This window comes from Salvia hispanica, chromosome 3, assembly GCF_023119035.1.
Source record: "Salvia hispanica cultivar TCC Black 2014 chromosome 3, UniMelb_Shisp_WGS_1.0, whole genome shotgun sequence".
NCBI lineage: Eukaryota > Viridiplantae > Streptophyta > Magnoliopsida > Lamiales > Lamiaceae > Salvia > Salvia hispanica.
Window position 1 is genome coordinate 4,487,346 of NC_062967.1, and position 21,468 is coordinate 4,508,813.

General features: G+C 35.5%; 2 protein-coding genes and 1 long non-coding RNA gene across 6 annotated transcripts; 1 reads left to right on the forward strand and 2 right to left on the reverse strand.

Annotated features, from left to right (window-relative positions):
* Positions 1 to 3,480: 3,480 nt before the first annotated feature.
* On the reverse strand, positions 3,481 to 4,577 carry LOC125215165 (inactive protein RESTRICTED TEV MOVEMENT 2-like). Its single transcript, XM_048116499.1, has 2 exons — positions 4,336 to 4,577; positions 3,481 to 4,262 (listed from the first exon to the last, which is right to left on the reverse strand). Exons 1-2 carry the CDS (start codon positions 4,430 to 4,432, stop codon positions 3,601 to 3,603), a joined length of 759 nt encoding a protein of 252 aa, XP_047972456.1. The 5' UTR covers positions 4,433 to 4,577; the 3' UTR covers positions 3,481 to 3,600.
* LOC125215167 lies at positions 3,921 to 4,836 on the forward strand. Its single transcript, XR_007175219.1, has 3 exons — positions 3,921 to 4,055; positions 4,139 to 4,400; positions 4,633 to 4,836. It is a non-coding gene; the product is annotated as an uncharacterized LOC125215167 (long non-coding RNA).
* A 733-nt stretch (positions 4,837 to 5,569) lies between these two features.
* On the reverse strand, positions 5,570 to 18,744 carry LOC125215164 (tRNA ligase 1). 4 transcript variants are annotated; one of them, XM_048116498.1, is made up of 27 exons: positions 18,237 to 18,730; positions 17,321 to 17,797; positions 17,036 to 17,086; positions 16,814 to 16,896; positions 16,238 to 16,337; positions 15,787 to 15,865; positions 15,011 to 15,134; positions 13,991 to 14,097; positions 13,283 to 13,411; positions 12,640 to 12,698; positions 12,368 to 12,532; positions 11,978 to 12,138; positions 11,785 to 11,816; positions 11,323 to 11,486; positions 10,472 to 10,551; positions 9,870 to 9,935; positions 9,515 to 9,804; positions 8,928 to 9,035; positions 8,514 to 8,611; positions 8,012 to 8,072; positions 7,435 to 7,511; positions 7,267 to 7,338; positions 7,112 to 7,188; positions 6,822 to 6,902; positions 6,546 to 6,648; positions 6,306 to 6,464; positions 5,570 to 6,176 (listed from the first exon to the last, which is right to left on the reverse strand). In XM_048116498.1, exons 1-27 carry the CDS (start codon positions 18,384 to 18,386, stop codon positions 5,784 to 5,786), a joined length of 3,546 nt encoding a protein of 1,181 aa, XP_047972455.1. In that variant the 5' UTR covers positions 18,387 to 18,730; the 3' UTR covers positions 5,570 to 5,783. The 4 variants fall into 4 exon arrangements, 2 of the variants coding, with proteins under 2 accessions (XP_047972455.1, XP_047972454.1); XM_048116497.1 differs by having other exon boundaries at positions 17,321 to 17,803; XR_007175217.1 differs by lacking the exon at positions 5,570 to 6,176 and having other exon boundaries at positions 6,441 to 6,464; positions 6,817 to 6,902; positions 17,321 to 17,803; positions 18,237 to 18,744.
* Positions 18,745 to 21,468: the final 2,724 nt, after the last annotated feature.

The window sequence follows — 21,468 nt, forward strand, 5'->3', positions numbered from 1 at the left end:
AAAGAGCGAAACGGGATTGAGATTCTATATAAAAAGGGCGAGCGAGAATAAAGTTTATTGGACAAAGCGCTGAAAATCCCTGCGAAACTGACGCGAAACAGACATTCACTAGCTTAGAGAGTCTTTTAATAATTTGTCGACGTGAATATTAATCAAAAGTATTCACCTTTTTTTCAGCTGTAGTAAAAAAAATTCAAAGAGAAATGATAGTCCAAAAATAAATACTTGTGTTCACACAAAGGAAATTGTCTGGCAATATATATACTCCCTCCGTCCGCGTTAGGAGTTCCATTTGTTGGCGACACGAGTTCTAAGAAATGTTAAGAAAAGTGAGCGTAGAAAAGTTAGTGGAATAGGGGTCTCACTTTAATATATTAGTTTTACGTGAAATGTGAGTGAATTGAGTTAGTAGAAGGTGGGTCCTTTTACTATTTATAGTAAATGTGAACCGGGACTCCTATTCGCGGATGAAAAGAGCAAGAGACAAGAGAACTGAGAATAAAATCTCTCTGACTATATTTAATTACTTTGAAAATATTTATTGAATTCATTAACTTTCTCTACATACGCGCATTAATTCAACTATATTTATTTTAAAAAGTACTCCTAACAACTATAACGACTAAAGGTCATCAATAAAATATTCATCAACCAGTCAAAATTTATTAACTCCTAACAACTATAAAGACTAAAGGTCATCAATAAAATAATCATCAACTAATCAAAATTTATTAGCTCCTTTACTTAAAGCCATCAAATAGTAGCGGTACACCAAAACAGGCATTAATACGATAGTAAAATTAAATGAAAACAGGCATTAAGTTATTTTAGTTTTCGATCTAACATATGAATGAAGTTATGAAACGATTGTCCTTCCATTCCCAATTTGTTAAATAACCAAAAATGTACTACTCCGTATTAAATATACTACTTGAATACTACAGTAGTACTAAAATAGTAAAACAATAGAAAATTTATGTATATCAATTATGAAAAGTGGAAAGAAAAACAGAATTTCAATATTCTATGCCAATTAGATCGAACGTTAAATGCACAAATATACGTGATAGATATATGCACAAAAATGGATGTATTCTCTGATTCTCTCCCTCTCTTTGTATTCTCTAACTCTCTCTCTCTCTCTCTTCATATTTTAATTCCTCGTATACTCAGTTAGTAAAAAAAATACTATAATGTAAATGATAAATGAATAGGTTTTGGTTATATATTGTTATCACGTAGTTTTCTCAAAATCTAAATTTCCCTATTTTAACTAACCAACAAATGAAAAGGGCTAGGAAGATTAAATCAAAAGAAGAGGAGCATTATAGGAACAAGAGTCCATCATACACCACCAAATTAATGCAAAATTATCTATAATTTAGGTCCTAAGTTAGAATTGATTTGCCAAATGAAGTTCACATAGTCATATCTAGACTCTCTAGTCTTCCATTATTGCAATACATTTGTCACACACATGCAAAATTTTTATGATGAAATCCTATTTTGTGGAGTATTTTTTTTAATTTCTAGCGTTTCCTATAAAATGTCTCCAATTTACATTTACATTTAAAAAATTCATAGTTGAGATTTTTTTGAAGAGAAAGCGAAGTTAAGGACATTCTTAATAATTAAATAATTTACAATTCTAATAATCTCCGTCAAATACAAATTAGTGATGATGTTTAATTGAGGAATAAATACTTTTTATTTTATTTGGCTGTCCATGTACATCTGAAATGGGACTTGGAAGGTTGAGTTTTTTCACTATTCCAATGGGATTATATGTCCCAACTAAATGTATGTAATCAAACGTTCAAAAGCTTGGTGATTAAAAGCCCTATAATGAGCAAAATATGAAATAATTTAAATTGAAAAAGTAGTTAATATTGCATCTACACAAACTAAAATAAGAAGTGGTGTTGTTAGCTAGTTTTGATGAAGGTTGAATTGTGATTTATTCATCATTGGGCCAATCCAGAATGATTATACAGGCCCATATGGTATCTGGTATGGTATTGGGCCTTTTTATCGAGTAATGTAATTCGACAATTGGAGTAACTTATTTGTTAAAACATGGATAAAGGCCAAAACTGCCAAAACTGGTCCCAAAAATATGTTTATTTTATAATTTTGGTTCTATACATTATTTTTTGAATGTTTTGGTCATGTCTATTTTAAATCGGATCACAATTAGTCCTCCGTTACTAAGTGATAATTCTGTTAATTTTATAACGGTCAACGGATTTAACCTAATTTTGACCAACTTAAGCTCTTAATTATGATTTTTAACTAATAATTATATCCTAATTATTATTATTTTAATAAATTATCATTTAACATATAAAATAAATAAAAGTATTAAAAAAAGAAAATGAATTTGCAGAACGAAGCTGAAGCAGACGGAGGAAAACATGAGACTTCACAAGGAATTACAAGAGCTGAGAGCTCTCAAGACTTCAAATCCACATGCAACTCCCCGCCACCACTCTCAGCATGTGCCCCTCTTGTGAGCACGTGGCCTCCACCACCACCGCCGCCGCCGCCGCTCCGTTCCGCCCGCCGCTGCCGCGAAGGCAGAGTCTATTATCTCCCAAGGCTATTCCGTTTCCGCTGGCGAGACACATATTTTACCCTTTTCCGCAAGCGGCGGCAGCGGCGCATCCTAATCTGCCGGCGGCATCTTGATTTTTTAGTGATGCAGATTTACTTGTAAATATACAAGGGGGAAAAAAGTAAATTAGGTCTTGTTCTTGTTGTTTTTTTTTTTTTTTTGTGTTTGGTGGTTGGTATGAGGGGTTTTGTTTTGATTGTTTGATGGTGAATGGTGATGAATCTCTGAGCAAATTTTTCAGCTTATCCTATGTTGATTTTGTGGAGGATACAGAAATTATTTGGGACGATGAAAAAAAAGTCATGTGATTGATGTTGTTTTTTTAATTTCTCATTATGTTTAATATTATTTATTTTATATGTTAAATGATAATTTATTAAAATAATTAAAGATATAATTAGTGAGTTAAAAATCATAATTAAGAGCTTAAGTTGGTCAAAATTGGGTATATCCGTTGACCGTTATAAAATTAACGGAATTGTTAACGGAGGACCAATTGTGATTCGATTTGAAATGTACAGGACCAAAAAATTCAAAAAATAATGTTTAGGACCAAAATCATAAAATAGGCATATGTTCAGGACCAATTTTAGCCTTTACTCTTAAAACAATTACAAAATCTATATTAAAATAAATGAATAAATAATCCTATACTATCAATAAACATATTGTGAATGGAAGAAAATAATGAGTCAATAAAATTAGTTTTATACTTATATGATAGTATGACATGAGTTGATCTATATAGATGAAAATTTTTTGTGGAGGTGTTAAGAGGACAAAAAACAGTTTTTAATGACAAAGAGTAACTAATAACCACATTATCAATTTTGTATCATGATCCAATATTAGGTGACAGTTAAATCTTGTAAAATGACATGAATATTAAAATTATAATAAAGTAACTTTTCTAACATAATGAGTCTATAAACAAATTACATTTCCCCCCTTTATTCACTCAAATAAAATGAAATACATTTACAAATTCAGTCCTGAGCTCTCTTTGAAAACCATGGCAGGTTGCTAACATAAATCCCAAGCCCAAATACGAAGAGAAGCACCACAATATTCTTAATCCGCTCCCTCGCAGCCTTCAATCTCGCCGCAGGGCTCTCCGCGCTAAGCTTGTTGTAATCCGATTCAACTCTACCAGATCCGCCGCCGCGGCCGCTTCCCGAGCCTTTCTCGCGCTTCTCCGCCTTCCGATCGCCGCCATCCGCCTCACGTCTTTTCTTATCAGATCTCGTTTCTTCTCTGCTCTCAGCCGGTTTTTCGGGAGAATATTTTGGAGCACTACTCTGCTTGATCTCACCACTAGTTTTCGGCGTTTTAATTGGCGTTGGTGGACGTGCTGGCGGTGGAGGCGTATCGATCTTCGCAGCAGGAGCCGGCGGCGTCGGTAGTTTCGCCGCCGGTTTATGCGGTTGCGGAGCTTCTGCAGGTGCGAGTTTCTTCTCCTCTTTGGGCAGCCTCACGTACAGTATTCCTTCCTCGAATTTGGCGGTTATTTTGTTGGTATCGCAGTTTTCGGGGACGGGGAAATCCTTCTGGAAACTGCTCCACCTGTTGTTTGGCAGCGGGCGCTGACCGCTGATTTTCAGGACTCTCGTGGTCTTTAGCTGCACTTTCAGCTGCTCTTTCGTGAATCCTGTGCAATTTTAGGTTGGTGATCTGAAATTTTGCCTAAATTGAAATAAATTGATGAATCACACATGACATACCGGGGAGATAGAGGAGGAGAGTGTTGCAATCTTCCTCTTGTATCAAATCGGAAGCCGGCTGAAAGGTACTGGTGTTGATTGCTGCACTTGCATCCATAGCTAGATAGGAGTATATTGCTTATTGATTTTGTTGGATGAATGAGAATCAATGGAACATATACGCATGTTATATATTAGCATGAAGTAGCGTTGATTGACATTTCTTTGGCGATAGATATTCTTTTATTATCGTGTTTGTTTTTCTTCTGTCAAGATTTGTGTTTATTCATTTCATACGCTCTATCTACCTTGGTGCAGAGGGAAAGAACAGAGGTTGCTTTTGTTTGGAACTACCCCACCCACACCCTCCACCTCCACGGTTTCGATTTCTCTTTTCTCCTTTGTACTCCGTCATCAACCATATGCTAGCTCACTTACTGAACCGAGTTATTACAAGGTAGTAGAAAAAATTGTCAAAGAAGTAGTTTGAACTTTGAAATGAATTGATGTTTTTAGACTAAATATTGTATATACTTATATTTAATAATATAATTCATAGTAATATGTTAGTAGTAGTATTTTTTTGAAGGTGGAACTTGGTTGTTACTTAACTTATGTATGTTCAATTTAATTTTACCATATAAACATTTTTAAAGTAAATCATGATCGAATGAAATACTATACTACAAGACGAGGGCCATATTCCTAATTTTAGTTCGAATATTTACATTTCCTCTCCACTTAGGAAAAAAAATATATAAAATAAAATAGGACATGCTTCCTTTGAAACATAGGTACATCCATACATTGTAACTTTGTAATTAGAGATAACTTAAATACTAGTACACATTTTCAAGTTGAGCGTGAAAGCTATCTTTCATGTTTAGGAAAATACTACTCCCTCCGTCCGCGAATAGGAGTCCCGGTTGGCCATTTTCATCCGTCCGCCATTAGGAATTCCGGTTAGACATTTTATCTTGGGAGTATAAAAAATGACCCCACTTTTCCCTTAATTTAAAAGCTGTAATTAATTTTAATCCACTTTGATTGCAAATAATAATATAAATAGATCCCACATTCCACTATCACACACTTAAATTATTACACTCAAACTTTTTTTAAAACCCGCACCCAACTCAACTGGGACTCCTATTCGTGGACGGAGGGAGTATCTTTTAAAAGTAAACTGATTAGTTTTGATGTTAAATTGAGAAATATTTACAAACAATTTGCAAAATAAATTGGAAGGTCCATGTTGAATTCAAGCTTTCAAGCTAATCTTGGCATTCGTGGATGATGATGTTAGAGTTTACAGAGGATCAAATTTTTGTTTCTCATAAAAATTTACATCTAAATAGGATAATCAGTTTCTTTACATTCATCACGACTCATGAGTATCCTAATTGAGCATCCATGCAGCAAAAAGATAATCTCAACTTGAACAAAATTGATTAAGAGTCACAGAAGACTCAGAAGAACTGGAGAACTCCCGTTATGGTGGTGGGTGGATTGATCTCGACACGAGTTGCCTTTCCTTGTGCAAGCAACTGAGGCAACGCATTCGCTTCTTTTGCCTTAACACCTTCAGCAGTCCATAAAGTCACATGTGGCCATTCGTTTTTCGAATCTATTTTCTCTCCATCAACTACTCCAGGATCAGCTTCCAATGCTGCCAACGTGTCGCTGAATAGTAATGAGCTGACAGCAACAGGAACGTTTTGGTTGAGATGCGGGGCAAAACTGGCTAAAGCAGTTACACCATGGCTTCTCTTATGAGCCAGAGTTAAATGGGCGTTTTTGAGGCTGCTCTTCAAATCCTTGTCCTTGAGGAAACCTTCGACTCTCGGATCCTTCATACGTAACTGTCAAATGATAACAATTGATCACTTGTCTGCAATCCTTCGAAGCTAGTTCCAGATGATAAACTAGAAAGCACAAATTTATACAGTCCTCAAAAATAACACTGCTAGCATTATAGGAGTACCACTTACGTTATGAATGAGATCGATGATTTCTGAAATAGGAAGAGTGACAGCAGCAAAGACAATGGCGCCAAGGTTCCGTTTTTCAGTACTAGGTGGGCTATAATCTGCCTTCGCGATTGCTTGAAGCTGCTCGATAACTTTTTCAACAGCGACGCCAAATGGGACCTATGAATAAGAGTACATGATTTAGTAAAAGCACCAATGAAAAAGAGATTTCTGCTTTTCAAAGAGAGTGATAACACTGACCTGAATAGAATTGAGATAATCAGCATTTGTGGACAAAGTATCACGTAACTGCTTCTCCCATTTGGTCCACTCCTTTGCATATTGGCCTTTTGTGGATTCCAATCTAGCGGATCAGAAGCATTAAAAAATTAAATCGACGACAGTCAACATGCGGGATGAGGCTAACTAAATTGCAGATACGAGAGGTGAATAGGTGATGCACCAGGACAATTCAACAGAGCCAACAAGAAGCGACATACAGCTTAAAGATGTACAGAGATGGAACTGGGACCTTACTTTCCATGTTGTCGGCAATGAAGCTTATATAAACTTAATCCTTCCTCCAAGATAGATCTCACACTTTCGGGTAGAGGAGGTCTTTTTCACATGCAAATTTGTATAAAAAATACTGTGAGTCCTAAGCAAATGTGTGCGTGTGTGTGTGAGAGAGAGAGAGAGGGAGGGAGGGAGAGAGAGAGACTGATGATCAAGGAGGAAGATAGAGCAGACAAATGATTTAAACCAATCGATATTACCTAAATAGTTAAGAGTTTGTCAGTTAGTCATATACTATATGAAACACTGACCTTTTGGGTTCCAATAAAGGCATCTTCACAATAGAGCCAAAGCGTTCTATTAGCTCTGTTTCAAACTCCTTACGATCCTGAAGATTGTAGAAAATAGCACCATCAATGATTCTTTTATGCAATAGTTTTGCTAGATTAGACTGAAACAACTCTACCTTGCCCTCATAGAGATTGTAGAACATCAACAGCACATAACCAACATTTGGAGATGAATTGTCAAGATTTCCCTAGAGGACGCAAATGACTATAAATTATCAAGTGTAACTTTTCCAAGAAGGAAGAATTGGGCTACCTAACATGAAAACAGCTAATATCATTATTACCGGATGATTAGCACGGTGAAGCACTCGAAATATAAAAACAGCAAGAGCATCAAGCGAGAACGGATTTGATTCAGTCCCTGCACAGTTTCAGGGGACCAAATAGATGCACAAACCGATAAGCAGAAATATGAAAGAAAGGATAAACTATAGAAAAATAATTAGAACCCCTTAAGAAACAAAAATAATCAAAGTTTTAGTTGTGATGAAGTGTATGAACTATCAGCCCATCAACCAATCAGCTCTCGTACGAGCAGAAGATCGTGGCATTTCAAACACTATACAGTTCACAAATTTGAGTTCCCATGTTGTTATAAGCTCCGGCGTTTAGTTTACACTTTACGGCATATAATTGAACTAGACAACACATGAATGCTTGCAGGTCAGTAGACTCATAGTTTTTTGATAATGACCAGATAGTCTTTATCAGAGTGAAAATTGTAAAGAATAGAGCATTGAAGAAAGAAGCATTGTTTTCACAAGGACAGAAGCAAGTTCAAATATATAAAACAGAAGCAACATTTTCACAAGAACAATAAGGTTCCTAAATTGCTGATAAGAATCCATGAAAGAAATTGACCTTCTGAGTCGGGTATGACTGGAACACCAGATGCCCCTGTGCTGCGACACATGTCCTCAATCTGTAAAAAAATGAATAACATACAAACTAAGTTAAAACTCAACAAAATACAAAATTTTACCTGCCATCAACTAGTCCCCCTACCCCAAAAGCAGGAATGAAGAAGAAGAAGAAGAAGAATGAGAAAAGGGGGGGGGGGGAGTTTCTTTTATAGGAGAGGTCAACCATACTGATAAGAAAGTGCATGAAAAGGCTCAATGTCATATCTTCCCACGACAGAGAAAAAACTGTGTCCGTATTTTTGAAATCACGTATACTGTTTTTTTTGCTTACTATGTGGTGATGACAGTTGACGGTGCATTACTATAACATTGTGAAGTGCTCAAATAACTAGCAGTTCCTTTTATATTTATATGATAAATGCCATCTTAAAAACTTAACAACAGTAGAAACATGCTGCTGGATGAAATAGAAAAGCTGGGATGGAAAGAAAAAGTATGACCTTTCTCCAAACTTCTTCATTGGGAGCATTTTTGTCAGCAAGCATAATAGAGTATGGTTTCTTGCGGTACTCTTGATCAACCTTCACCCAGTATCTCGCTAATTATGTCACAACTGGTTAATCGTGATATAGGTAAACAACATGATACTCTAGAATCAAAGTAACAATACCATGTAGAGCCCTCACCTGAGAGGCCTAACCTAAGGAACAATATGGCCACATAATTTGCATCAGGCAACACACACAATACCCATTTCCTTAGCATTGTGTCAGGGTTGTGCAAGTAACATGGCATTTATAGCACTCCAAATAAAAATTTCTAGTTATGATCGAACACATTCATTTTATATCATCCGAAAACTGGTTACTGTAAGTTATTGCACAGTTCAAATGAGATTGAGCTATCCTATGTACCTTTGATAAGATCACCCATCAAACTTTTAACTGGACGATCATCACCAAGCCTTCCAGGAGAACTCATTATTTCTTTACAGAGTGCCGATTTAGCACAACCAGGGATTCCTACATAGGAAATTGACAGTGCACTTCAGAAAATAAAATATTAGGAACTAGTATAACATGACAGATATAAGGTAGGAGATCCTTTACCATATAAGCACTGTGCAAATATGCATGCACACACACACAGAGAAATCAATGGAAATGCATTATGCTCAACCTTTTTATTTGTGAAATTCCTTGAATTAGCAAACCCGATGCACAATGTTGTAGAACAGTTTAGAAATTTAAGATTGGGGCTGAATTTGCATTACACTGGAATAACATATTATACCATATAGAGTTCCGAGGACAAGAACCTTACTTTTGGAAAAATCCTTATGAATCAACATGATCTTCTGTTTTGAACTAATATTTTAAATTCAGCTACAGTTGTGTGGGCATGGATATTGTTTCATGATATAACAAGCAGTATGTCATGCATTAGCCCTTTTATAATATATAGTGATACGAACCTCCATAAAACTAAATATAATTACTACCTGGAAAGAAAACAATAAGTCCATGATCCTTAGCAACGGTTTCCTTAACCATGGGAGATGGACTTGAAGGTGTCATATCTCGCTCTGGTTCAAGGTCACCCTCCTCATCTTGACCTCCCCCAGTCATGGCCATGAAATCTTCAACTCTAACAAAACTACCAGCAGAACCAATTAAAGCTTGATTTTCGGAACTGCGCTTTGCATATTGCTCAAGGAATGGCTCTGCTTCACTAAGATATGTGGATGAGGGCAGTTGTTTGTGTCCACATTTTCTGCGAATATACACAGCCCTTAACAGGGGCAAAAAAATGAATCAGATACTGGATTACAGGTTTGAAAGAATGTAGATAGATACCATTCATCCAGCATCTTGCTGAGCTGCCTTTGCTTTGCAGGTGAAGTATTCCATATCTTCATTTGCCTAGGTTGACCAAACATTAGTTACAGACACAACAGAAAATAACACTATTTTTATTATTAGAACTCAGGTGTGCCAATATATTTGTTTAGAGGACCTTGATATCTTTGGACCTTTAAAGTATAATGATTTTCAGGAAAATCTTATAAACAAAGGAAGCCAGTAAAAATCAAATCATAAGAGGCATTATGTCCTAGGAATTACTTCCATTGACATTAATATGGACTGCAGAAGATACAAGACTGTCATATCCCAATAAAGTAGTCCTTTCTTGGCCCTTGTCAAGTTTCCCAAGATTTAATAGGTTAGCAGTTGAAAAGTAAAACTTAAACTGACCAAAATTCAAAAATGGAACTTGTAAAACTAATTTACTCCACAAAATCATGAGGAATCTTCAAAACAACTTTATGAAAACAAGAACCAGCATGAACTCAATACAAGGGCCAAAGTTCTTTCAGAACATTACTCTGGAGCAAATGGCTATTCATACAATACGTTCAGTGATGAAGAGGTACAGACAAGCCATTCCGAAAACATACCTCATGTAGTAGGTTTTGTACGCAGTTTCACCTTGCTTAAAGAGAACAGACAAGCCATTCCGAATTAAAAAGGTCCGTATCTGTATGTTGGAAAAAGAAAATAAATTCATCCATTACTTGCTGTATCAACATAACATAGAGCAATGGACCCTGATATCATCTGGCACATAATAAGAGCATGCGCAACAATAGAAGTAATAATCAACAATCCTTAATAGCACCAAGTTTTCTTTAATAAACGAACAAAACACTTTTATTAGATAAAAGAAAGTCAAAACTAAACAAACAGCTATAAAGCAGTCAATCTTCAATATCCAAGTGCCTACATTTGTCATGCTTTTGAGTCCATAAACCAGCCTAAACTTAATTTTATCATATCACTGCATTAGATGTACTTCATTGACATTGAAAATCACATATTTCTATACTTGTATCCACAGCAAAGGAGCCACTGTAAATAAAAATCTAAAATATCAGTAGAAAAAATCAACAAATGAAGAATAATGAGCAGTCCTCCAAAAATATCAAGCATTAACTGCAGTTAAGCAATTGAATAAAATTTAAACCTGATAACTTAACTTAAGGACGCTGAGGTAATTTAGGTTTAATGCTCAAAGGTTTTTCTCAGAATTTGTATAAAAAATATATGCCCAAGGGCAGGGTAAAGTGCCTAATTGGCCATTAGCAACATCCAAGTAAGCCCACAGTGATTATAACTAATAAATTACTATGAATAAAGATGACAGAGATAAATTTAGACATAGTTTCAAGCTACTGAAGACAATTAGGTGAAATCTTTTCTAACAACCTAAAATTATCTGAGTGATTTGACGAATGCAAACATCCCAAACCTTATATGTAAGGAACTTCAACTTGATCATCAGGTTTGCATCTTCATCTGCTAAATCATCTTTTGCTGATTCGCCATTTAATTCACTCCCGGAACTAGCTTTTTTGGGGAACTCTACGGATCTTCCCTCATTAACCTTGAATAAGTTCAGGTCGACAAAAAAACCTGGAAACGTAACAAATAATAAAATAATTTCTGGAATTGTCAGCATCAGCAACCATTACATAAAATAAAAGATGAATCACTTACATTGAGCAAGGAATATCAAAGGGAAGAACATAGAAAATAAAGATAGAGATAGTTCTCTCTGAAGCATGCAACACTAGTTTGGCTAACAGACGCCACGTCTATGTTTCATGAGATAAGCAATGCTCACTCGACTTTAAAGATACAATTTCAGGTTCAGGACCAATAAGCGAATAAAAACAAAGATAAATGCTGAAATTTAAAATGAACTATATACCTCGATATAATGGCCACAAACCAGGATTGATCCTGCAGTTAGACATATTTGTTCATAAATAAAAACAGACTACTGGAAGATTTATATGCAATGCATAACACCTAGAGTAGTTATATAGGAATGAGTAGAACAAGAAGCAAAATTGATTTGCAGCTTATGTATAGCATCATTAGATTTACAGACTTCATCAAACCTCATCTCTTTCTGGTACTTTCTGAAAGCTGAATCACTATGGACATGGATAACCATCTTAAAATGAAGACTGTCCTTTGTGGTTGAATCTGCTTTATGAAAGTTATGGTAAAACTTAAAGGCGGCAGGGTAGCGTTTTTCTCTCATCAGACGAACAATTTCCTGAAGCAAAGGTGAAAAGAGTTGTCAACATTGAACTAATAATAATACTATCAGGATAGTAGAGCATCAACATGATTAACAGATAACAAGGAAGAGTCAATAAACTAACTCCCGATCCACCTGTCCATGAAAGATAATAGAACACTTATTTGTCAAATTTCACCATTTCTCCCTCAAATTTCACCATTTCTCCCAGTTTGCAAAGTCAATAATTAGTTGTAAGAGAAACCTGTAATTTGGTAGTAGAAAAATCTGCTGGACGGGTTTGCAGAAACTTTGACAGCACAGATCGATCTGCATTTCTTGATTGACTATCGGAAGCATCAGTTCCAAACCAGTCCATATAGTTTGGGCAGAAAGATGTACCAACACTCTTAAGAAGCGCCATTATTTGCTGCAGAACCAAATAACATAAAGAAAATTAACCTTCCAAGTACACTACAAAGACAGTTTAGCAAAATTAAGCATATTGAATTATTGATAGAAGAAATATCAGATAACCTGCTTTTCATTGGTTCTGTTCGCAGCACATATTTCACGCAGGCTGGATCCTAGGTCACCTGTGCAATTTTTGGACAGAAGAGCATGCATCAACACAAAATCAAGTTCAAGTTGTGCACAATACATGACTACATGTAGCAGAAAGACACGGAATGAACAACGTACATCAGCCATAGAATTTGGAATTAGCAGCAAGAATTTTCCCCCATTGCAAAATAAATGAAATAAGAAATTTACAAGAGGCTATTATTTTGTCATGTAACTATGAACCCTCAACCCTGGAAACAGTTCTTGCCCAAAGCCACCTTCAAAAAGATTTAACTTGTTTATTCAATTGTCCATGTAAAATGTAAATTAGCAAATGCATACATTGATAGTACCATGGAGAAACAAAACGAGAAAATAAGTTTGAGACTAGATGTACAACTTTTCAAATTATATGCATAGTACTGTAGTCTATGGGCCATGATATTTCCTGGCTGTTAAATATGTCCTGAATATAGATAATTCGAACACATCATAGGTTCTTGTTACTACAATTTTTTAGGATTAATAGCTTTGACAGTAAACCCAGAAAGCCAGCATATAAAAGGATGGTGATATGGCATGAAAGAAGATTTTAATTTGGATAAATACAGATTACCTCCTTCTATTGGTGGTGGAGGATGGTCTCTCAAAACCTGCTTCATATGTTCTGAGCTACCCTGGCTTACTATCCGAGCCACTAGACCTTCCAAGATCTCACCCTGCACCATTATATGATCTTTTGATCCTGCAGGTAAGAGAAAAGAATAACGATCAGCATTTATAATACTAATCTAAGTATAGTTTTACTAATGTGAACATCAAGGATGGGATTGGCAGCATGCAAGAAGCTCAACAAACAAAATAAACTCATACAACTTGAAACATCAAGACATCGTCAGCCTCATTTCTTCATCAAGTTACGGCTATCAGATTCCAAAATCACACAATCCTGAACAATACACATGCCATATGGAAAGAAGCTATCGGCATGCATGACTTACATTTAAAATAGTGGCATAGTAAATAAATAAGTATTTTTCGAATAACCTATAACACAATGGAGGCACAGGGAGTTGGAGCGAAAATCACGCAAGAAAAGAAGCACAACAGAATTACGAGGAGGCATAATGAGAGGGAGGGAGTACAGAGAAGGGGACGAGGTAAAGGAAGAGGCCTGACTATATAATTATAGTTTTTAACTTTGTATGGCAAAGCAAGAATAAAACCACAATTATCCGTTAGCAACTAATATCAAAGCATGACAAATGACAAAATTGTAACAAACATTTAGTGAGTTGCATTCTCAATCTAGATCCAACTTTACCAGGTATTGATATATCAGCAACTTCATCAAGTGTTTTGCATACAGTCGTGGCAGTTCCTTCCTCACTGAGGGCATCATAAGCCGCAAAAAATGACATTACAGATTTCCTGAGATAGAGAGATAGTATACAAATAAATGCCTTAAAAGAGGTTTCTGATGTTTATTTTAAACTTTGACCAACTTAAAAGGCCAGAGACCTGAACCATAAAGTATCTTTCTTCATCACCATTTGAACCCCAAACCCTAAACCCAATTTACATAATACATAGGGTCCCTAACAAATTAAACCAATCAAATGTTCACAACAAATCAACGTGTTTCTGAACTTATATGTGGAGGCACAAACAAAGTTGGACTGTGATACATATCCCACATCGGCTTCACACAAATATGTGGAATTGCATATAAGAGGGAGTCAACCTTTACTTTGACCATGGTTTTGGATTGAGTTAGAGGTTCCTATCTTTTACGCTTATCAGATTGGGTCTTGTGGCCTTAGAGTTCAGGACATAACATGTTGTCATCTACAGATTTGGCTTCTGAAAATCTTATTTGTCTATTGTTGTATTGGATATGAAAAAAAAATAGTATCAAATTCTTTTTATCGTTCTATTGGACCAATAACAAACAGATTTTGGAATAAACTCACAGCCTCACATTGAAACTCAAAGCATCAAGGACAAGAAAATCCACATACAATGACAGGATAAGCTCATAAGCCTAAAGAAAACCTGTCATCTATGATAATCTTCCGGGATTTCTCAAACTGATTTTACGCTGAACCTTTAGTGATATTTTTTCATGATACGCAATACGGATAGAAAATTCCTCATATTTCAAAACAAAGTACTTAGTATTTTATTTGAAGTCTTCATATGTCAAAACGAAGACTAATGTATCCATCAAATGCAATCATTTAAGTCAATATTTGTTTTTTTTTAATACAATATCAGAGTAAAGTTCAACGTATCAACGAATATTGTCTTAACTCGTGATGATAGATCATAGATCAAAACTCACCTTGTTGAGAATAACCACACATGATTTGTAGGTAGACGCCAGTTCCTACAGAAAGCTATAAGAGCAGGGGTAGAGTAGAATTTTGGTTTTCCATTACCCAACTCCGTAACTGCAGTCACAACCACTGTGGAAAAAAGGTAAAAGGGTATCTGCAAAATTAGGGAATACAAGCCTCGATTTTTTGGATGAACATTAAAAATTGAATAAAGATGAGAGATATTCATCAATACTTTCAAAGAAGTACAGATATAAAAGCAACGGAAAATAAAACAGGAAATAATGTTATTATGCCCTTCAACCAGATGACTAAAATCGAAAAAACATCTGCATAAAAAAGCATGACAAATGAAGAAATTATGCAATCATGTTTGCTTCAAAGCACATGACCAAATCAACTGCTTGATATACAAGTGACGCCCATCTTTAATCCAATCTCATGTTTTTTTTAAGAAAATAGTGTGAAAGAAGAAACATGAAGTTTCCATTTATAAGGGAATACTAGTTTTGATGCAACAAGGAATACACATTCTGAAGTGTATAATTATTAAGAATAAACCTTCAATTTTCTAAACTTGTGAAAATGATAAGCAAGAAAAACTGCAAATTAAGGACACGAGGAAAGTGGGCTCTTAAAAGGAATACTGGCATCTTCAGCAAGATGATTTTTTAGCACGAAAGAACAGTAAGCTTAGTAAGTCTATTTCAAGAATATCGTTCATGGTTATCCTCAAAGTGAATATAAAGGAATTAAAGAGAATATGCACTGGTTCACTCACCATAATCTTCGTGGGGACGTTGCCCATGGTCTCCTAATACAGCAGTTACCAGCTCCATTGACACACACATACGATTCCTCTTGAGTAAAAACAAAAAAGTGGTTCTTTATTTAGATGACAAAGAAAACCAAGAAGAACATGAAGTGACATACAATTTTACCACATGCTTAAATAAATTAAGTAAAACTTATCAAGTAGCCATTCTTAATATAGCAATGCATGCAACAACCGGATGACAGGGCATCTTCATTAAAATTTAGGAATGAAAATGATGAAAAATCTACAAACCATATAAATACTGAAGCTTAAATGGTAACAAGTCTTAATAGGTAATTCGATCTCAAAACTAAAGGCAATCTCAAAAAATTATATCAACATTTCACCAACACAAGGTCAGTAAATTTAATTTTTTTACTTGGAATACGTAATAGCTGTGTCATTCCAGATTTACCTCAAGAAACTCATTGAACTCGGCTTGCTTCTTGCTAGCTTGTGAACCCCAAGCTTCACGAAACATGCGTCCAAGTACAAAAACACCAACTGCAGTGTAACTGTAGTACACACATCAAATTACAGTCTTTCATAAATAAACGATAAAAGGAAAGTAGCAAAGCACAAGACCAATAGAAACCATTTCGAAGGCCTTCTCTTATTTCTGGATCATACTACATGTACGACAAACATACCCTCAGCTCTTCAAATACCCGAACATATAATGCATGAAAGACGCCTGATACTCTCTAAGCAAATAGTTCAAGCCGTGATCAATATTAACTACAAGTTAAATAAGTGCTACTAAGTTGGCCCCTGTGTCTTCCCTTTTTTTGGGTAGCTCCAGCAGTTACAAATCACATGTATTAACATGTAAATAAAAGGCTTGCATAATCCATCCTAGTAAAAAATACCATATTTTAACTTTTACCTCTGGACAAGACAGTTACACTGAAATCGGTACATGAGAAAATGGATACCAAAAAGAATAATGAAAGGGAGTGCAGGATAAAAGGACAATCAATGATAGACTTACATATTCCCATAGCTATTCTTGGCATATGCTCCTCCCTCGTGTCCGGCATACATGAAAAGTGAGCCAGAGTGCTTGAGTGAAACCTGTAAAAGTCAAAGTTAACATAAATCTTCGATGCAGTAAGTAAGGCCATAACTTGAGGGAAAACAAAGGAGAAACAGAAGAACAAAGGTTCTTGTATCAGTAAGATCAAGAGAAACATTAAAAAGTACATTACCCTACCTCCATAGTAGCTAAACCTTTGGAAACCATCTCTATCATCCTTGTCCTAACCTGCAAGAATCAGATTAAGAAAAGCCAAGCATGTATATCGCACTCTCCGAAGTAGTATCTGTTTTTTACCAAACACTTACTAAAACTACAAGATATGGGCCATTTATATCATAAAGTTCACTTGAAACGATTGATAATCATCTGTTACTTAAGGTAAAATAATCATAACACCAGAATTTAGCATATTCTGTATTTTGTTCGATCCAGAAAAAAAGAATAGATGAAATAGCTTACCTCTTGATCAGACTTCTCATTTTCAAATTTAGGGTAAAAAGTTGCTCTAACTTGGGCTCGTGAGTACGTCAAGCTGTCAGTGGTGAAGCTTTCCAGTAATTTTTCACTAAACAGCTTACTAGAAACGGCAGCAGGTGCCCCAGAAGATTCAGTTTGGTTTCCATGATCTGGTACTGTCATTTGATCGGCTGGAGCTGAACTCGGTCCTACTGTTGTGGACCCACTTATGGTTCCATATGCCTTGGGCTTCGATGCAGACTTTTGTGAACAAGCAGGTACATGGTCCATTACCCTCCCAATGCTCCCAAACTGCGGGATTACTAGTGGCATAACAGGCTCTTCTGCAACCATATCCGTGGCAGCTTTCTTGCCAGTATTTGAGGAACTCCCTGAGGCTGACAACGACGAAGCTGACAATGAGGCAGATAACTCATTGACTTTTGACTTCTCCACCCATCTGTGTTCTTTACTGGCTCCCTGCCGCTGAGTTGTTTCATTATTACATATCAATTACCACTAATGCAGCCAGCAAAATACACAAGCAAGGTACAACTATATTATGAGCAAGTATGCTAGATGAAAAAACCAGGTGCGGCTATGTTAGAAAAACGGTAAGCCCTAACTGCGACAATAATAGGAAAAACGATCAAACATACATGGATTGTGCAAACTCCGAATGCAGAAACAAAAATATTATTAACGGACAGAACAAAAATGCTTCACATCATCATACAATTAATTTCAAGGAGATTAATTCTGACAGTTAATCGCTGATGGTCAGTCAATCCATATTGTTAGCAGTCGAGCGCCAATACAAACAAAAACTGGAAGTAATTATCGAGAGCAAATAAAAAGTAGAGCGTAGAATCCGAGCATAGATAAAAAACACGAGTCCATTGGATGAAGAGCGACATACCTGCTTGCGAGGCATTGTGAGCGGGGGGAAGGATGAGCGTGAGAGAGTGGGAGAGAAAGAGCGAAACGGGATTGAGATTCTATAGGAAAAGGGCGAGCGAGAATGAAGTGTATTGGATAAAGCGCCGAAAAATCTCTGCGAAACAGACATTCACGGGAAATAGAAGTGTGTGTATCGATCATATGAAGATAAAAACGTCAATTCACAACGTGTCCACGGCAATGGGGATTGATCAAGTCAATCGCATTCAACAACTGTTGTTTATTCCACAGCATTGCTTATTCAGAGTTACTCGTACTATAAATTCCTAATTAGACCGAGGTGATGAGACTGTGTGTGGAGAGACAGGGAGTCGCCTATAGAAGTGGAGAGAGTGGGGTGAGGGAGGGTTTCCAGTAGAGAGAGAGATATACGGAGAAAGAGAAACATAAAGAGAGAGGTGGAGGCTAGGCGGTTCTACGTGAATCAGTGTATATGTTGTGCTCCATTTTCTTCTCTATCAAAGTTGAGATTTTGCATACAAAACCCTATTCACTCAATTCATTAAAAAACAGATGTGCACTTTCACCCGGTAATTTGATTTGGGTACGGCTCGAGAGTGTGGTTTAGTCGAGAAGGTATATAGAAAATGTACACTGTGTGTTTACTATTCTTCTAAAATGTAATATTCTCTCTGTCCGCGAATAGGAGTCTCGTTTTTCCATTTTAGTCCGTCCGTGAATAGGAATCCCGGTTCACTTATGCCATAAATGGTAATAGGGTCTCACCTTCCACTAACTCATTACACTCACATTTCATTTAAAACTAATATAAACAAGTGGGACTCATATTCCACTAACTTTTTTCCACCACTTTTCTTAATATTTCTTAAAACTCGTGCCGCCCATGAATGGGACTCCTAATGGCGGACGGAGGAAGGGTAAATTAATTTTTAAAAATAAAATAATAGTAGTAAATTGTAATACCTTCTCAAATATATTTTTCCGGCAAATATGGTAATTATAATATTTTACCATTGATAGGGAAGTAAGATGGAGAGGTAAAGATACCTCTTCAAAATGGAAAAGGTATAATAACTTTTCAAATACATCTCCCCTTAGAAGATGATTTTTCAGTAAAAAAATAAATAAATATGTTAGTTATATTAGTTTATCTTTTCATTTAACTCTCTCCTTGGAGATACTCTAACATGACTCTTATATTTTTATATAAATCAAAACTATTTTTCAAAATCTTTGCATTTTTATATTTTTATCTTTTTGTTTTACAGTTCCATTTAAATATTGTAATGCATTCATGCCATAATATAGGAGTACTAGTACGTAATTAATCTTTTCGATTCTGAAATCATAAATTTTAATTGAGAAAACGAATAATAGTATAAAGGAGGATTGGAAAAGGGGATTGATCAAATCACTAAATTATTTATTGCACCCTCGAACATAAAATTTTGGATCCACTTCCGATGATCAAAGACTCCCTCCGTCCTGCAATAATTGTCACTCTTGATAGTGGCACGAGTTTTAAAAAATGTAAGGAAAAGTTTATGGAAAAATTAGTAGAATATGGAATCCATTTTTTTATATTAATTTTATAATAAAATGTGAGTGATGTGAGTTAGTGGAATGTGAGACCTATTTACCATTTATGATAAAAATGAAGTGTGACAATTATTGTGGTCAATTATTGTGGGACGGATCAGATGAAAAAGAATGACAATTATTGTGGGATGGGGTAGCACAAGATATATGTCCAAGAAATAATTTAGTTTGGAATAATAAACTTGATTTTTGTAATTAAATTATCTATATGTGATGCAAACATCTAGATATTGTAAAATTCTAGAATTAAGTATGAGAATAACTAGATATTTTAGTTGAAATATCTAGATATATAATTCTCTGGAATGCCTATAAATATGGGATAGTTGTATCATTTTGTATGAGTTAAAAAGTTTGAGAAATAAAGAGTTTCTTTGTTTCCCCACATCACCAACATCCTTGTGTCGTTAAATAGTATACTTTCATGTTTATCACGTGGCTATCACGTGATGACAGGTTCATGTGTTATCATGTCATGCCATCGAGTAACTTGTTCTAAAATTATTGCTACTATAGGGAAATTGCTATATTTGTTGACCGCATAGCGCGTAGTTCAGTTAGTAACATTCTCGCAAATACTTTATTGCTTAATTTGTTATAATTGCATGACACGTGTCTTTCTTAATAAATCAAAATCAAACCTCATTCTAAATATTAAAAGAAAATATATATCAAAATCAAATCAAAATATAAACAGTCCAGTTAATTTATAAATATAAGGGTGACATTATTATCTATCAAGCAGCAAATCATAAACAAATCAGAAAATTAAACATGGAAACAATAATGGTCCCCAATCACAAATTAATTAAACTGGTGACACCAAACTCTTATTGAACTGGTGGCACTAGACTCTCAAAACAGTAGCAAGGTTTCGATTTAAAATAAGGAAGGCAAGCACCGCGCATATCCAGTTCAAACCAAGCCGCCTCCTCTCCAAGTTGCGGCAATATCACCAAAATTTTCCTCATTTTCTTGTCGGAATCACGGTACACCATACAAAGGTCGTAGTGAGTTCAGTACTTCAACCAGAGGTGATTGCCAACCATTTGTTTGGTTGGAAGCTCTATCCTCCCAAACACCTCACTCCTCAAGTCGAATGTTTCAATATATCCATTTTTCACAAGCAGGACAGAACTAGAAATTGAAAAGAACCGATGCTAAAATTTAATAACAAATACAGCAACACGCATGATGCCCTTAGAACATATCTAATAATAATAGTAGTAGATGTATCTAGGATTTCCGATTTTAGAATCCAAACAAAAATATTACTAGTACGTGCGCAGATAGTGACAACATGATATCCGAGAGTCCACAAATTGATTTGTTAAATATTAATTTACTATAAATATGGTACTACTGATGGTACTGGCAGTGGAAGCAGTCGCATAAATAACAATCACATAATAATCAGATCTATTTAGCAGATTATTTAGACAAAACCTATTCGCGTAATTATCACATGTATCATGCTCATAACTTGAATTAATCATGCTTTAAGAATAATGAAACATAAAACATGCTTTTATACGGAGTAGATAAATACCTAATTAATTCTCCAAATAATTGAAGATGGCTAGCTTCTTCTCCACGTGATGCTTTGAGTACTAGACCACAAATCTTCTCTC